The sequence below is a fragment of the Maniola jurtina genome, chromosome 12, assembly GCF_905333055.1.
Source record: "Maniola jurtina chromosome 12, ilManJurt1.1, whole genome shotgun sequence".
NCBI lineage: Eukaryota > Metazoa > Arthropoda > Insecta > Lepidoptera > Nymphalidae > Maniola > Maniola jurtina.
Genome location: NC_060040.1, coordinates 9,849,080 through 9,867,199, shown reverse-complemented (window position 1 = coordinate 9,867,199; position 18,120 = coordinate 9,849,080). Strand labels below are relative to the sequence as shown.

At 40.2% G+C, this 18,120-nt stretch overlaps 1 protein-coding gene across 1 annotated transcript; it reads left to right on the top strand.

Annotated features, from left to right (window-relative positions):
- The first annotated feature begins 5,788 nt into the window (after nt 1-5,788).
- LOC123870015 (ovochymase-1-like) lies at nt 5,789-17,760 on the top strand. Its single transcript, XM_045913169.1, has 6 exons — nt 5,789-6,033; nt 7,122-7,270; nt 8,154-8,316; nt 8,892-9,014; nt 10,181-10,306; nt 17,527-17,760. Exons 1-6 carry the CDS (start codon nt 5,878-5,880, stop codon nt 17,758-17,760), a joined length of 951 nt encoding a protein of 316 aa, XP_045769125.1. The 5' UTR covers nt 5,789-5,877.
- Nucleotides 17,761-18,120: the final 360 nt, after the last annotated feature.

Here is an 18,120-nt window from a genome sequence, read left to right as displayed (position 1 = left end):
AATCCTTCCGCATAAACTCACTGAGAGGACGAGATTTTGTTTCTTATGTTTGACCGTTATTATCAGATGTTAGTGGTAATAACCGGGACCGACGGCTTAATTATGCTCTCCGAGGCCCGGAGAGATCGGAAAAGTCAAAGGCACTCCAGGGGCGGTCACCCATCCAGTTACGGAGTTGGGTTAACGTTGCTTAACATCGCAATCGATTGATATGCATAAGTAGTCACAATAATTAGGCCACACGTTTCTCCTAAGGATTAGTATGGATGTGGGGTAAATAACAATAACCGTCCAAGTGCTAGTCAGACTCGCGCACCGAGGATTACGTATTTGGGTATTTTTTTCGAACGAACAGACGAACAGACAGACAGACAGACAACAAAGTGATACTATAAGGGTTCCGTTTTTCCTTTTGAGGTACGGAACCCTAATAATATAGTTAAGATGATTGTTTCTTGATAAGTAGGTATAGGTACCTATCTTAGTAAGTAGATTTGGCTCGGTGTAGGTACAGGTAGTTGGAAATGCGTGGCTTAATATCCGGGCAGCAGCTTGAGGTCGCGCTAATTAAATACGAATCTCAAGACAATACCCGAGATTTTGGTGGCGCGCGGTCACACTAGGCGGAAAAATTATATTATAGTTTCACTTTGAAAACTAGTAGTAAGTAGGTACGTAGGTTTTTCGCATCGGGAAGCGCAGCGTTGGAAAATCCCCCCGCTACTAGACAGAGTACGACATCAAGTATGTCGCAGGGAGCCGCTGGATTCAGGCGCCGCAAGATCGTGGTGTGTGGAAATCCCTACACGAAACCTATGTCCAGCAGTGGGCGTCTATCTGTTGATAATGATGACACATATTTTGTTTTTTATTCTAAGCTAAAGGCATTTAACTTGACTAGCCGACTTTTTCTAACAGTGGTATGTTATTGTTGTGCTATACCTACCGTAAGAAGCAGGTATTTTACTCTATCTAAATCATTGTGTAAAGCCATATCGCTGCCATAATAATAGGTAAGTATATATAAATGTTACTACTTACTAAAAATCTATGTAGGCGATACTTAGAGAAAAGTTTAGGTAAGTGAATCTCTACCACTAAACCTACGTACTATATTTTCATATTTATTTATTTTTATTTTTCATGTACCACAATATTGTAGTTACAAAGTAATAATAAATCAAGAAACCATTGGAAATGTTGATCTCTAATAGTTGGTTCACACAGGGTGCGTAAGCGATGCGTAAGCGTAGACGTAGCGCGTACCATTGCGTTGTAATGTCGACACCTCCCACGTAAGTTGTTGTAAGCCACAAAATTGCCATTTTGCGTTTTTTACATAACAATGTCTATTTTTATCTATTTTATATGTTCAATTAAAAAAAAACCTAAAAATGTTGTTTTTTAAAGTACTTATGAGGCGTATAATGTTGTATTTTTCAAACGAGGACGACGTAAAATATCATATCGACCTTTACAACGTTTTATGTGGGGTGAAGTCGCACGTTTGCGCCTCGTATGTAACAGATACAACAGATCACGCCGGACTTCAAATGAAATGTTTGTAACTCAAGACACTGATATGTCACGGTTGTGTTTGCATTTTTTTATTTCATTATCGTATTTTAGTAATTTAATAGTGATGCCGAGCTAAACTATTGTATAGATTACATACAACAATTTACGTCGTTGAGGACACCCAAAAACAGTATTGTATGATGACATACAACCGTTTACGTTGCAGAATTATAATAAATTTTGTGTTAAGTGATACATACAACATTTTACTTCGGCATTTATTTCTCAAAATTTTGTTGTATGATTACATGCTATATTTTACGTTGCTATGACATTGTTTTTTTTCTTACATACGACATTGTATACAATAAAACTATGTTAAAATTTAGTTTGATGGCGACGTAAACCTATAATAGTCAATGAAATAACTAATCGGCTCATCATACCACTAGGTTACCATATAATTAACAAAAAAATCACTACTACAATATATTATTTCAGAGCCTACCTTTCCAATAAATAGGTTGGTAGAACCTGCCAGGTGGTGGAGTCCAATTTCTTTACGGCCTATCGTCCAAAAATAACAAATATTTTTTATGACTTTAAAGCTCATGGCCAGAAAAAGGCCAGAAATGATACTGTAGTCTTCAGCAGATGCACTTACCTACTGGCAGATCTCTATTGTACAAACACGTGACTTATGGATCTTTAATTTCGTTTTAAAGATACCATAGAGCGGAACAGGATCTCAAAAGTATTCACAAAAGATCTGTCTACTAAACAGGGCCTGCTGATACGACAAAAAACTGACAACACCTCATTTCAGCTAAACTTGAGCTCTTGAAATAAGTGGAGAAGTTCTATGGACAGTTATACACCACAATACAAAGACTTGTTGAAGATTTGGCTAAAGATACCAGAGCTAAATTGACGGGACACTATACCCAAGATATCCCAGATGCCAGTTTATACGAGATAAGTATGGCTCTCAAACAACTCAAGGATAAAAATTCGCTAGGTTATATCAGAATCACAGTAGAATTCCTGAAAGCGGGTGGAAAACCAGTACTTAAGGTCTTTCAGCGATTTTCCAATCGCCATGACGGGATTTTCAATCCCGTCATGGCGATAATGCCGTAATAAATAATAAGTAATGGTTTATTTGTTGCAATGTGGGCACAAAAGGTTAGTGAATCTTATATTCAAAATAATCTAGTTCATTGCATAACGAAATTACAAAGTTACAAACATTACTCAAGAAGAGTCATAGACTCATCTCGCTGCTAAGTCATGTCTTAAGCTGTTGTTATCGTAAGTCATTATGAATCGTCACAATAATAAGTTCGATGACTTTCAGCATCCCTAACAAGCTTGATTCTGAAAAAGCTTAAGCACTATAGGTCACATTCATAAGCTGCGACATGTTATGCATAATATAACTGAAGGCTATTATAATAATCTGCCTCTTTGCTAAGCGTTTGTAAACTATGAGAAATTTTTTGATTTGGTGGAAACTGGGGCTGTATTAAGGTCGCTATTGAGATGCTGAAACAACTGCCTGTTCATACAAATGCTGAAATAGAATCCTGTACGAAAACACCATGTCAGTCGACATATGGGACCAGACTAGGCCAGTCCAATTGCAGTGACAGAGTGCACATTGAGACGTAATTCTCTGAAACTCTTTACCGCTGCTTTGGAAGACGTCCTTATCTTTAAGCTTGGATTGGAATGAACTTGACATTAACATCAAAAGAAATTCACCTTCGATTTGTCGATGACATAGTCACTATCGCAGAAACTCTGGAAACCTTATTAGGTTTCCCAGAGTTTCTACATTTACAGCTCAATGACCTTTGCAAAGTTTCACAACAGATGGGCCTGAAAATGAACATGAGTAAGACGAAAATTATGTCTAATTCTTATGTCTCGGCCCAGCCAGTAATCGTTGAGGGCTCTGCACTCAAAATTATAGAAAAGTGTGTAAGCCTGGAACAGGTACCTGGACCAGGTAGGTAAGTGCAATTCCAAGAAACATGTCAGCCAACGAATCCAACTCGGCGGCAGCGTACGGAAACTAAATTAGTCTTCGAACAGTGCGTGTTACCAGTGATGACATATTATGGATCCGAGATAGTATGGTCACATATTATAATGGAATTCATAAGAAAGTTCAGAGTAAGTAAGCGGGCAATTAGAGAGCTATATTTGAAGTTTCTCTACGTGATCGAATCTGGAATGTGGATATCGGTAGGAAAATCAGAGTAACCGGCATAAATGGGTTGCGAAGCTGAAGTGTAAATGGCCGGGGCACATAATTCGAAGGACCCATAGATGTTGAGTTCCCAAGGTGCTGGAGTCTCGCACTGTAAGGCGCAGCGTTGACAGACTCTCACTAGGTGCACAGACGACATCAAACGAGTCACAAGGAGCCACTGGATTCAGGTAGTGCAAGACCGTGGCATATAGAAGTCCCTACAAGAGACCTATGTCCAGTAGTGGACATCCATTGGTTGGAAATGATGAATCGGAGTACACATACGACTTTTTTTTTAATTTTAAACGACGTACACTGTTGTATTTAACACATACGATGACACTCAACCCGTTTTTTCCAGCGTAATTTGTTGTAAGTATCTTATACAACATTTTACAAAGATGAAACACGCCGTAAAATGTTGTATGAACAAAATCTCAGAAATGTGAAGTATTTCTATAAATTATCTTTCAGAATATGTGAAAGTACTGTAAACTATAACTAAATACCGAATTTCACAAAAATATATTGAAAACTGGAGCTTTAATTTAAATTTATATCTTTAAAACGCTCTACTGAAAAGTTGTAGTTTTGGGGATACAACAACTTACGTGGGAGGTGTCGATGTATGGAACTGTATGAAACATGGCCCACCGCTTGCGTAAAGCGTGGACGTACGCGTAACCCGGTGTGTTAGTTTGCGCGCGTCACTACGCACGTGTCACGTGTACGTTGGTGTGAATCGGCCTTTAACAGAGATTTTTTTCGGCTTCCCATTCAAGATTGTGAGAGTAAAGCGCATTAATCATACATTTGTTCCTAGCCTAAAGCAGCCTGCCTATATTACCGCCTAGTGTGTACCTACCCATCCATCGCACTCTAAACTAGAGGAAGTTATAATTTATGAAGCGAGTTCCGGCCCCCGCCTCGGCTTCCGTCAGAGCTCAGTACAGACTACACACCTGATGTTTAATGCAAGCCGTCTGAAATCACCTCCAACTAAGATATAGTTAAGTAAGGAAATTAGTTAGACGTTTACTTAAGACTACCTACCTACTTCTACCTAACTTAACCTTTCGTTTAGGCCCTTCACTACCTTTGTTTTCTAGGATTAAAAGTAGTTAAGTATATATTGTTCCTATTAATTTAAATAACTACTTAGTAAGATGATACCCCGCTGCTTCATCCACGTGGATTTAAGTTTTTGAAAATCCCGTGGCAACTTTTTGATTACCCGGGATAAAAAGTAGCCTGTGACTGGTAGTCATTTCGAAGAGATGTTTTTCGGATATGTTTCGCCTCACGAGCAATCGGCACAATACTTTCAGCTGGCAGACTGCCGGATACGCTGATACAAGGAACCGCCCTTAGCAGAATTTGGTCTGTCAATCGCATAGGCAACCCAACTCACTCCCCTTCCACTTGCCACACTAAATTCTTTTTTGATAATTGACCTAGTCTAAGAATAAAGTTTCAGCTTACTTCCTCCAATTCGTTCAATGGAGATAATTTAACATTTTATTCATCAACGCCATCTAGCAAAATAGTGTGGTACTAATTCGCAAGAGAACAACACCATCTGTGATGAGTAAGCTGTATTTCTAGAAGAAGAAAGGCTCAGCTAAGTGCGAACAGAACGAACCTGTTTGAAGAGCTACATTCATTTTAGTTCACCAAGTGTTTAACAGATGGCGTCTCTAATTTTACAGATTATTGTAAAATTAAATAAAAATATTATCTGTCTATATTAATTTAATGCAAAATAAAAATATCGATATCGTCAACAGAAAATACATTGCTTGTTCGCTAGCACACATTTCACGACGATGCGTTAGCAACAGTAGTACAATAATTATATTCGTTTCGTTGAGTGTGGACAAAGACAATGTTTTAAAATAAGTACCTACCTATAGGTACTCTGTGTCAAAGAGTATGACGTATGTAATCACTATGTCTGTGCAGGGTAGATTATTGACATTGGTTAGGTTTTTGTCATTTTTATGTGGCTATAAGGTGGCTTTATTTTCTTTTATAATAATCCCATGTAATAATCTGAATATAAAAAATATATTTTGATGTTAATATTTCTTTAATGTTTCTTAATGTTTACAATTTATTTATACTTTGCTTTAATTTTAATAAATAATTTGGACGCAACTTCACGGAAAAGTGAAAATGGATCTGTTGACTATTCAAGTGACTTCGTACCTCGCGTCGTCAACGGTTGGCCGGCCAAACTGGGTGATGTTCCCTATCAGGTAAAAAAACTTCAAACCAAGAGGTCCCGGGTTGATTCTTGGTCAAATATGAGAAGATTAGATGAATTATGAGGAAAGGAATGAGAGAGCAGCTATGCACGGAGATTTTTACGTGATCAAGTCAGAAGTGAAGAGATCCGTAAAGAAACCAAAGTAATTGCATAGCCCTACGAGTTGCGAAGCTGAAGTGTTAATGAGCAGGGACACATAATAATATATAGTTTGAAAGAAAGATTGTCATTGGAATACCAAGATGTTAGAATAACAGCCTCGCATTGGAAATCGCAGCGTAGACAAACCTTCCACTAGTTACACAATGGTATGGAAGTATTTAAATTTTAAACCCATACCACTTATCGGTTTCTACACGGTATCGTACTGCAACACTAAATCGCTTGGCGGCACGGCTTTGCCGACAGGTTGGAAACTAGTCATGGGCGAAACCTCCAACAAACCAGACCAGAGACAATATAGAAAAAACCTAAACCTCCCACTTTTTTCTTTCTTTCTTCTCTCTGGGCTGGTTTTCGCACTTAAACGTTTGCGTCTGTTGTGTGTGAGTTGCTCCTCCCCGCCGAAGTCACTCCAGCCATCCAAGCTCGCTCCAGAAGCCGAGTAGACGGCCCAGGTTGCCGAGGGCTTCATGAAGTGAGGTTGGGGAGCCCAGATGGCGTTCTCGTTGTTCTGCTACGCCCGTGCATTCCAGGAGCACGTGCGTCGGTGTTTCATCGACCTCCATGCAGGCCCTGCAGAGGACTGTCGGTAACACCTATAAAGAAGAGGTTTTTGTTGAGTGGGCTATGCCCTGTTATGAGTCCCACTATATCTTCCTAAGTTTACCTTTGTTCAGGCGGAGTAGTTTGTTAGTTTGTCGTTGATCTATGTTAGGGAAAGCCTCTTTGAAGCCTCCCACTTATAAGACCCCAGCGTCGACCACTACGCCAGGGAGGTTGTCAAAATCATTATGAAAAAAAAATATCTTAAAATTAGTTCGTTTTTTGGGAAGACAGTTGGGGTTTTTACCCGACTGCGGCGAAATCAAAAGGAGGTTTATCTGTTTGATCTTAATTTTAATTGTTTGTGTTTAGATAGCATTCAAGAAACTGATCAGAAGGCCTCGCACGTACATCACTTTCTGCGGAGGCACCATCACTTCTCCAACCAAACTACTTTCAGCAGCTCATTGCTTTTCCCGCGAGGAGACAAACATTTGCCTGAAAATATTTGGTGGCGCAGTGTATGAATTATTTTCTACATTATTATAAACAAAAGAGCTGACGAACAAAGCAGTGTTATTACCTACATGAAATTAAATTTCACAGAAGGAACAAAAATCTATTGAAGTTTACTGTAATTGTACCGTTTAGATGAAGGTCTAAAATCTAAATCACGACCTTTTTGGTTGACGTGAGTTCGGATTACTTATTTTCAGTGCGCCAAAAATATTCGAATTAAAAGCAAAGCATTTTGACCTGATTTTGATTGGTACACAGTTTTGTTTGTCAGCTACTCCATTATCACCCATTATTATTATCCTTATTATCGCCCATTGCTGGACATTGGACAATCGATAAGTGTCTGACCAATGCTGCCACGGTCCACATCTTCAACTTTCATTAGGGCTTACTAAGGTATTCAACCTTTCGAATAATTGTATATTATCAACTAAGTAATAGAAAAAAAGAACCTAAATTAAGCGCAGTGTGGGAAGACCTCTACCCCGCTGGACTGAGCTCAAGAAGATAACGGGAAATGGGTGGATGAGGAAGGCAGAGGATCATGTGTGGTGGCTCGCTCTTGGGAAGGCCAACGTCCAGTGGACGTAAACAAGCTGATTGAATGATTGACTGAGCAACCTAAATTATATAAAATGTCATACTTTTAACCCCCGACCCAAAAAGAGGGGTGTTATAAGTTTGACGTGTGTATCTGTGTATCTGTCTGTGGCATCGTAACTCCTAACTTTTTTTGTTTGAAAGGTGGCTTGATCGAGAATGTTCTTAGCTATAATCCAAGAAAATCGGTTCAGCCGTTTGAAAGTTATCAGATCTTTTCTTGTTATTGTAAATCTTCACTTGTCGGGGGTGTTATAAATTTTTAATTTACACTTGTCACTTTAGAAGAAAGAGGTCTTTATCGAATATAGCTGCAGTGGCTGGCAACTTGAGAAATCTTGGTGACTACAGCGAAGTGGATACCAATGAGCAAGGCCAGTGGCGGAGATTGAAGTCAGTTGTCTATCCAGTTACATACAAGTTTCCAAAAGATGACATAGCCATTGTGGTAAATATTTAAAAGATACCTAACCACATCCATATAGATATCCTTATGTTTTCATTATACTTACCTATCTTTTTTGAATTAGAATGTTTAACAATTTTGCTGTGACAGCGAAAAATCACGAAGGTTTACATTGGGTTTGATTTCCCTTCCTTGATTCACCTTCTATGATTGTAAACCTAATTTACTTATAAGCATATTAAATTCCGGATCCAAAATTGAGAATTTGCTAAATGCCATATTTAGGTAAGGACTTACTTAGTGTACCTACCTATTTATCGTGAACCGTACGTCCAAATCCGACGTATACTTAAGCCATATTGTTTCGGCCCACCGGCAAAGCCGTACCGCCCAGCGATGTAGCGTTCCGGAACGATGCCGTGTAGAAACCAAAAGGGTATGGGTTTATTAAAAACTGCCGCACCCCTTCCAGGTTAGCCCGCTTCCATCTCTCTGCATCATCACTTACCACCTGGTGAGATTGCAGTCAACGGCGAACTTGTATCTGAATAAATAAAAAAGCCAATGATAACAGTTACCTACCCAATAATAAACTACAATAAATTATTTTATTGCAGTGGACTCGTGAACCGTTTATATTTAATAGTAACGTCAGCCCCATACCAATTGCGCGGAAGTACGTAAACTACAATGGAAAATGTCTGGTGTCTGGTTTTGGGCGGATATCTCAGAGTAAAAAGGTCATTCACAAATTCATAACATCTTAGGTACCAAACAATAGGATTATCAAAAATGTTTGGATGATTTCAGTACCTGTTTCATCAAGACTAGGGGTAACTTTTAGCCATAGAGGTGTTGAAAATATTTAGGTACAATTGAATACCTACAATTGAAAACTCAAAATTCAGGTTTTTAAATCAGATGAAAAGATAATAATAATCACACTTCACACTAATATTATAAAGGCGAAAGATTGTGTGTATGTGTGTGTGTATGTTTGTTACTCCTTCACGCAAAAACCACTAAACGGATTTGGCTGTTTGGAATGGAGATAGATAATGTCCATAGGCTACTTTTAATCCCGGAAAATCAGAGTTCCCACGGGATTTCGGAAAACCTAAATCCACGCGGGCGTCGCGAGTCGCGGGCATCGGCTAGTACAAGATAAGATGTCCGAGCAATGAAAAGGAATAATACCTATAGTGCATAGATCTACCTACCTGTTCATTTAGTTCCAGTTAGATACCTCTACCTACAGTGGCAGGTTTCGTAACGATCAGTCCGGGTATTGTGATCGTTGTACACAAACTACATAGGTACCTACTTACTTAGTTACTTACCAAGTACCAACTGATATACTTAGTTACATACTGCAACTTGCAGTTTTACGACATGACTACCATATTATTAGTAAATTGGTAGATGCCTGCCATTATGCATGCATATAGTTACTTTAGAATAATAACTGATCATATTTATTATTGCTGGATTGAACATACAGAAGCAACGCAAGAGCCGACACACAGTAGGGGGTAATTTGAATGCACCTACAATACTGATCGAACAGCAGTTCCTGGACCCTGCTTTTGATTTTGTATGAAACACTGCGTGTTCGTGGTGTGTGACCTGTGATAATATAAATTAAATGACCATATTTCTATCTTACATCCGCAGACAAGTCAGATGTGGTGTGTTGTAACGCTAGGTATACTTATCGCCTTCTGTTGTATCAACACAACACAACATAACACAACACACAAAACTATGACGTGATTGTTGCATAGTAGGTACCTCGTTTAAATCACCTCACTAATCGCTCTGAAAATTTTAACCTATCTATAAGAAAGAGTTCCTGCTTACCTAGCTTGATATAAGCGTAATTATTAACTACCCACTGTTTTTTTAGATTTCATCAGGCAAACTCCTTTTAGGGCATTTAGACCTCGTCCCTGCAAACAGATGCAACAGATTGCATAAAAAAAACATGCGGCGTTTTGTATGCACTTCTAGCGCTATGAGTGACGTTGGAAAGGTAAGAACTAATAATGTTAGTAACAAAATTATTAAGAAACATAGTTAACTACAGTTTTATAAATTACCTTGTGTAAGGTTATTTTTAAAAATTGATTTGAGTTGTCAAAAATAATATAAAATTATTAATTTATCTAATGCAGGTAGTTTGATAAAATCGATATTTGGCTCATTCGATGTCATACAATCTGTTGCTAGGCGGCCAACAAGATTGAACTTGCATAAATACGGGTGTTTCGAAGGTTTTAGTTCAGTCTCCTTCCGAGATTCGGAGCGATATCGCATATTTTCGGTATTTGGATTGTGAACTGAATAATTAGATGTTGTGATAGCAATCACGCTCTAATTAAATTATTTATTTTGGCATTAGTTTGTTTAGATTAAAACTCTCGGATAACCTTGCACATTAAACTTGTGTTTTTTTGTGTTGGTTTTGGAGAGGACATTCCAATAATTCGATAAAAATATTTAAATAATACCTGCTTTTCTGAGTGACGCCAATACTTGATTGATTTTTATAGCTTGCGAGATATTTCGACCCTCGATGATCGTAGATAATAAATTCACACCCTCTTTGGAATTTTTCATTAGTGTTCTCGTTTAGAAGGACATACGAGCAGTGACGGATTAAGACTACTTGGTGCCCTAAGCAATCCATGCCTATGGGCCCCCATATCCGTATGTCAACTAGAATCGGTCTTTAAACCTTTACCGCCTAAAAACATTAGTTTTTTGTAAAATAAGATGGTGAGATGTAACGTACTTTAGAAGTGGAGTAGTTAGGTGCGACAACAATAAAAACCAAAGCATAATTTATTTATTTATTTATTGAAATGCGCCTTGCGGCTTTCGGGGGCATTCGAATTGTCGAATGCACAAGCGGGCAGCGAGTGGGCAAGCGGGAGTGGGGTTATGACTCTAGATCGGACTCTATGTCAACTTAAAACGCGCGAATTTTCAAATTAGTCCTAGAAACTCTTTTTGGTGTGGTTTTTGGTGACGTGAGTGAGACTCGATGCCCTAAGGGCGGATTTTTTTTGTGCTTCTTCTGGTGCCCCCTCAGACGTGATGCCCTAGGCAATTGCTTAATTTGATTAAGGGTTAATCCGTCACTGCATACGAGTATGTAGGTATAGATTCTTAACTATGGAACTCGTGAAAGCAACTTTAGAGTTTAGCAAATGAAAATACCAACTGGAACCCCACTCAAGAAAGATTTTTTTTTACTTTTTTGGTATTCAGCGGAGAACCCTGAAACATTGCATAGGTACCTTACACATACCTATGTCCTCATTTCTGATTTGATCACTCCAAGCAATGTCTTTCCTTCGCTCGCTGAGTGACTCTGAGCTTTCCCACGAGGCTCATAGTTAGGGACTATGTCTCGGATCTCGTATGTTATAGTACGGAACATTAAGGACGTATTTGCACACTTGTATAGATTTTCGGTACGCTTTGTGGCTAAAATATACTAAGTAAATTGGAACTACAGATTGCTAAAAATAGATTGGTCCTTTATCTCCAGGGGTCGAGTAATTTTTTGATAAAATCATTAATTTTGATACTATAAGAACGATTTTCCTTCACCTCTTCCACGCAGAATTAACGATTTAGGGTCAAGTTTAGGTACATTTTTCTCAGTTTACGTACGGATTTTATTCTTCTAATAAATATTTTCCGTTAGCACATAATGTGCACCTCAAAATATAGGATTATTATATTAATAATAGTATAAAAATAAATAAAAACATCGTGTATAAATTTTTCACGTATTTTGCTTCAACCGCAAACCTTAATACAGTGCACTAAGGGTTATTTTGATATTGGGCGGGCAATGGTATGATTTCAAAATTATATCAGTCAGCGGCCAGCCGCCTTCGTGGGTGGTCTCTGCGTCGGTTGCTATAATTTTTTGATGTGGAAAAGATCGCTGTATGAACACAAAATAGTTCGACAAAACCCTAACTGATATTTATAGGTACTTATTCCGTAATTGTGCTGATATTTTGGCAAGGTAAGATAATAATGATAATATTATGTACCTATTATCACATTTTATGGTTAGCTGGATTTTTTTCTTGAGCATGATAGTGATCTGATAGTGAACTTCGAAGGCCGCGACAGGAACTTGAAGACTAGAAGAACTAGATGTGTCCAGTTTGGGCTCGTTTTCTTAGTCATGACGAGATCTTACCTCCGGATTTGTGGAGTGACCTGATGGTATACCTCGAAAGTCACTATTGGAACTCGGAGACGAATAGAGCTAGGTGTTTCGAGTTTGGGCTCGTTTTCTTAGTCATGACGAGATCTTACCTCCGGATTTGTGGAGTGACCTGATGGTATACCTCGAAAGTCACTATTGGAACTCGGAGACGAATAGAGCTAGGTGTTTCGAGTTTGGGCTCGTTTTCTTAGTCATGACGAGATCTTACCTCCGGATTTGTGGAGTGACCTGATGGTATACCTCGAAAGTCACTATTGGAACTCGGAGACGAATAGAGCTAGGTGTTTCGAGTTTGGGCTCATTTTCTTAGTCATGATGAGATCTTACCTCCGGATTTGTGGAGTGACCTGATGGTATACCTCGGAAGTCACTTTTGGAACTCGGAGACGAATAGAGCTAGGTGTTTCGAGTTTGGGCTCGTTTTCTTAGTCATGACGAGATCTTACCTCCGGATTTGTGGAGTGACCTGATGGTATACCTCGAAAGTCACTATTGGAACTCGGAGACGAATAGAGCTAGGTGTTTCGAGTTTGGGCTCATTTTCTTAGTCATGATGAGATCTTACCTCCGGATTTGTGGAGTGACCTGATGGTATACCTCGGAAGTCACTTTTGGAACTCGGAGACGAATAGAGCTGGGTGTTTCGAGTTTGGGCTCATTTTCTTAGTCATGACGAGATCTTACCTCCGGATTTGTGGAGTGACCTGATGGTATACCTCGAAAGTCACTATTGGAACTCGGAGACGAATAGAGCTAGGTGTTTCGAGTTTGGGCTCGTTTTCTTAGTCATGACGAGATCTTACCTCCGGATTTGTGGAGTGACCTGATGGTATACCTCGAAAGTCACTATTGGAACTCGGAGACGAATAGAGCTAGGTGTTTCGAGTTTGGGCTCGTTTTCTTAGTCATGACGAGATCTTACCTCCGGATTTGTGGAGTGACCTGATGGTATACCTCGAAAGTCACTATTGGAACTCGGAGACGAATAGAGCTAGGTGTTTCGAGTTTGGGCTCATTTTCTTAGTCATGATGAGATCTTACCTCCGGATTTGTGGAGTGACCTGATGGTATACCTCGGAAGTCACTTTTGGAACTCGGAGACGAATAGAGCTAGGTGTTTCGAGTTTGGGCTCATTTTCTTAGACATGATGAGATCTTACCTCCGGATTTGTGGAGTGACCTGATGGTATACCTCGGAAGTCACTATTGGAACTCGGAGACGAATAGAGCTAGGTGTTTCGAGTTTGGGCTCATTTTCTTAGTCATGATGAGATCTTACCTCCGGATTTGTGGAGTGACCTGATGGTATACCTCGAAAGTCACTATTGGAACTCGGAGACGAATAGAGCTAGGTGTTTCGAGTTTGGGCTCGTTTTCTTAGTCATGACGAGATCTTACCTCCGGATTTGTGGAGTGACCTGATGGTATACCTCGGAAGTCACTATTGGAACTCGGAGACGAATAGAGCTAGGTGTTTCGAGTTTGGGCTCATTTTCTTAGTCATGATGAGATCTTACCTCCGGATTTGTGGAGTGACCTGATGGTATACCTCGAAAGTCACTATTGGAACTCGGAGACGAATAGAGCTAGGTGTTTCGAGTTTGGGCTCGTTTTCTTAGTCATGACGAGATCTTACCTCCGGATTTGTGGAGTGACCTGATGGTATACCTCGAAAGTCACTATTGGAACTCGGAGACGAATAGAGCTAGGTGTTTCGAGTTTGGGCTCATTTTCTTAGTCATGATGAGATCTTACCTCCGGATTTGTGGAGTGACCTGATGGTATACCTCGGAAGTCACTATTGGAACTCGGAGACGAATAGAGCTAGGTGTTTCGAGTTTGGGCTCATTTTCTTAGTCATGATGAGATCTTACCTCCGGATTTGTGGAGTGACCTGATGGTATACCTCGGAAGTCACTATTGGAACTCGGAGACGAATAGAGCTAGGTGTTTCGAGTTTGGGCTCATTTTCTTAGTCATGATAAGATCTTACCTCCGGATTTGTGGAGTGACCTGATGGTATACCTCGGCAGTCACTATTGGAACTCGGAGATGAATAGAGCTAGCTGTTTCGAGTTCGGGCTCATTTTGTTAGTCATGATGAGATATTACCTCCGGATTTGTGGAGTGACCTGATGGTACACCTCAGAAGATCTCATCATGACTAAGAAAATGAGCCCAAACTCGAAACACCTAGCTCTATTCGTCTCCGAGTTCCAATAGTGACTTCCGAGGTATACCATCAGGTCACTCCACAAATCCGGAGGTAAGATCTCATCATGACTAAGAAAATGAGCCCAAACTCGAAACACCTAGCTCTATTCGTCTCCGAGTTCCAATAGTGACTTCCGAGGTATACCATCAGGTCACTCCACAAATCCGGAGGTAAAATCTCATCATGACTAAGAAAATGAGCCCAAACTCGAAACACCTAGCTCTATTCGTCTCCGAGTTCCAATAGTGACTTTCGAGGTATACCATCAGGTCACTCCACAAATCCGGAGGTAAGATCTCATCATGACTAAGAAAATGAGCCCAAACTCGAAACACCTAGCTCTATTCGTCTCCGAGTTCCAATAGTGACTTTCGAGGTATACCATCAGGTCACTCCACAAATCCGGAGGTAAGATCTCATCATGACTAAGAAAATGAGCCCAAACTCGAAACACCTAGCTCTATTCGTCTCCGAGTTCCAATAGTGACTTCCGAGGTATACCATCAGGTCACTCCACAAATCCGGAGGTAAGATCTCATCATGACTAAGAAAATGAGCCCAAACTCGAAACACCTAGCTCTATTCGTCTCCGAGTTCCAATAGTGACTTCCGAGGTATACCATCAGGTCACTCCACAAATCCGGAGGTAAAATCTCATCATGACTAAGAAAATGAGCCCAAACTCGAAACACCTAGCTCTATTCGTCTCCGAGTTCCAATAGTGACTTTCGAGGTATACCATCAGGTCACTCCACAAATCCGGAGGTAAGATCTCATCATGACTAAGAAAATGAGCCCAAACTCGAAACACCTAGCTCTATTCGTCTCTGAGTTCCAATAGTGACTTCCGAGGTATACCTTCAGGTCACTCCACAAATCCGGAGGTAAGATCTCATCATGACTAAGAAAATGAGCCCAAACTCGAAACACCTAGCTCTATTCGTCTCCGAGTTCCAATAGTGACTTCCGAGGTATACCATCAGGTCACTCCACAAATCCGGAGGTAAGATCTCGTCATGACTAAGAAAATGAGCCCAAACTCGAAACACCTAGCTCTATTCGTCTCCGAGTTCCAATAGTGACTTCCGAGGATACCATCAGGTGACTCCACAAATCCGGAGGTAAGATCTCATCATGACTAAGAAAATGAGTCCAAACTCGAAACACCTAGCTCTATTCGTCTCCGAGTTCCAATAGTGACTTCCAAAGTATACCATCAGGTCACTCCACAAATCCGGAGGTAAGATCTCATCATGACTAAGAAAATGAGCCCAAACTCGAAACACCTAGCTCTATTCGTCTCCGAGTTCCAATAGTGACTTCCAAAGTATACCATCAGGTCACTCCACAAATCCGGAGGTAAGATCTCATCATGACTAAGAAAATGAGCCCAAACTCGAAACACCTAGCTCTATTCGTCTCCGAGTTCCAATAGTGACTTCCGAGGTATACCATCAGGTCACTCCACAAATCCGGAGGTAAGATCTCATCATGACTAAGAAAATGAGCCCAAACTCGAAACACCTAGCTCTATTCGTCTCCGAGTTCCAATAGTGACTTCCGAGGTATACCATCAGGTCACTCCACAAATCCGGAGGTAAGATCTCATCATGACTAAGAAAATGAGCCCAAACTCGAAACACCTAGCTCTATTCGTCTCCGAGTTCCAATAGTGACTTCCGAGGATACCATCAGGTGACTCCACAAATCCGGAGGTAAGATCTCATCATGACTAAGAAAATGAGTCCAAACTCGAAACACCTAGCTCTATTCGTCTCCGAGTTCCAATAGTGACTTCCAAAGTATACCATCAGGTCACTCCACAAATCCGGAGGTAAGATCTCATCATGACTAAGAAAATGAGCCCAAACTCGAAACACCTAGCTCTATTCGTCTCCGAGTTCCAATAGTGACTTCCGAGGTATACCATCAGGTCACTCCACAAATCCGGAGGTAAGATCTCATCATTACTAAGAAAATGAGCCCAAACTCGAAACACCTAGCTCTATTCGTCTCCGAGTTCCAATAGTGACTTCCGAGGATACCATCAGGTGACTCCACAAATCCGGAGGTAAGATCTCATCATGACTAAGAAAATGAGCCCAAACTCGAAACACCTAGCTCTATTCGTCTCTGAGTTCCAGTAGTAGGTTCCAAAGTATGCAATTTCATCAAGTCGGGAGGTAATGTAATGCTATCCTTCTCAGATTATTTTAGTCATAGTAGGAGCTCATAATTTCATAAGCATGGAAATGTTGTTCATTGCCAAGAAGTCATGGTGAAATATTTCATCATCAGACCCTTAGTCTGTAGGCACTGTTCTACTTACTGTATTATTGTCAAGATACATATTTTAAAAAAAAACTGTTTAAAAAAATAGATGACCAAATATAAAATAAAATAAAAATATAAAAGTATCAAAATCAAGTCGATTCACTCATTTTGACGCAGCTGTGTGCGTGTGGGCAGTGTACTTATGTAGTAGTGCAATTTTGATACCTATTCATTTTGCAAAGGCGTCCTTAAGAGCTCATTCACACAGGCTGCGTAAGCGTAGATGTAGCGCGTACCATTGCGTTGTAATGTATGAAATTGTATGAGACATGGCATACCGCTTGCGTGGCGTGAACGTTCACGTAGACGTAATGCGTGCGTAAATATTAATTACGTCTACGGGTTCACGCGCGTTACTACGCCCGTGTCACGTGTACGTGCTGCATACGCAATTAGTGTGAATCGGCCATAAAACATCAAAAACCTAATCGCATTTTCATGATTTTAGGGAGATTCTGGTGGACCTCTTGTATGCACTAACACGGGCGATCCCAATGAAGTGGGAGGAAAAGGAATACTTGTTGGAGTGGTCAGTGGACACCGATACCATGTAGGGTCATTCTTTACAAGGGTCTCGTCCTACTACTCATACATCGAACGGGACAAATGTTCTACATACGAACTAGACATCAGATTATTGTGTTTGATCATGACAATACATAGTATCTTGTTGCTATTTTGATTGTTTTATTTACCATCTGCAGATCAGCTGAGTTTGTGGATAAACTACCTACTTTCCTAGGTTACGATCTTTGCCTATGGTTGGCAACGAAAAAAAACTAAGTTTCAAGTCATAGGCTCTTGTTTTACTAGGTTAGGTTTAACTAAAAGCCGATTCACACCAAGCACGTACACGTGACACGCGCGTGAATCCGTAGACATAACTGTACGCATTACGTCTACGCGAACGTTCACGCCACGCAAGCGGTATGCTATGTATCATACAGTTCCATACATTAGAACGCAATGGCATGCGCTACGTCTACGCTTACGCGACGCACACGCGGTCTGTGTGGCCGGCGCGTAAGGTTTATTAGGGCTT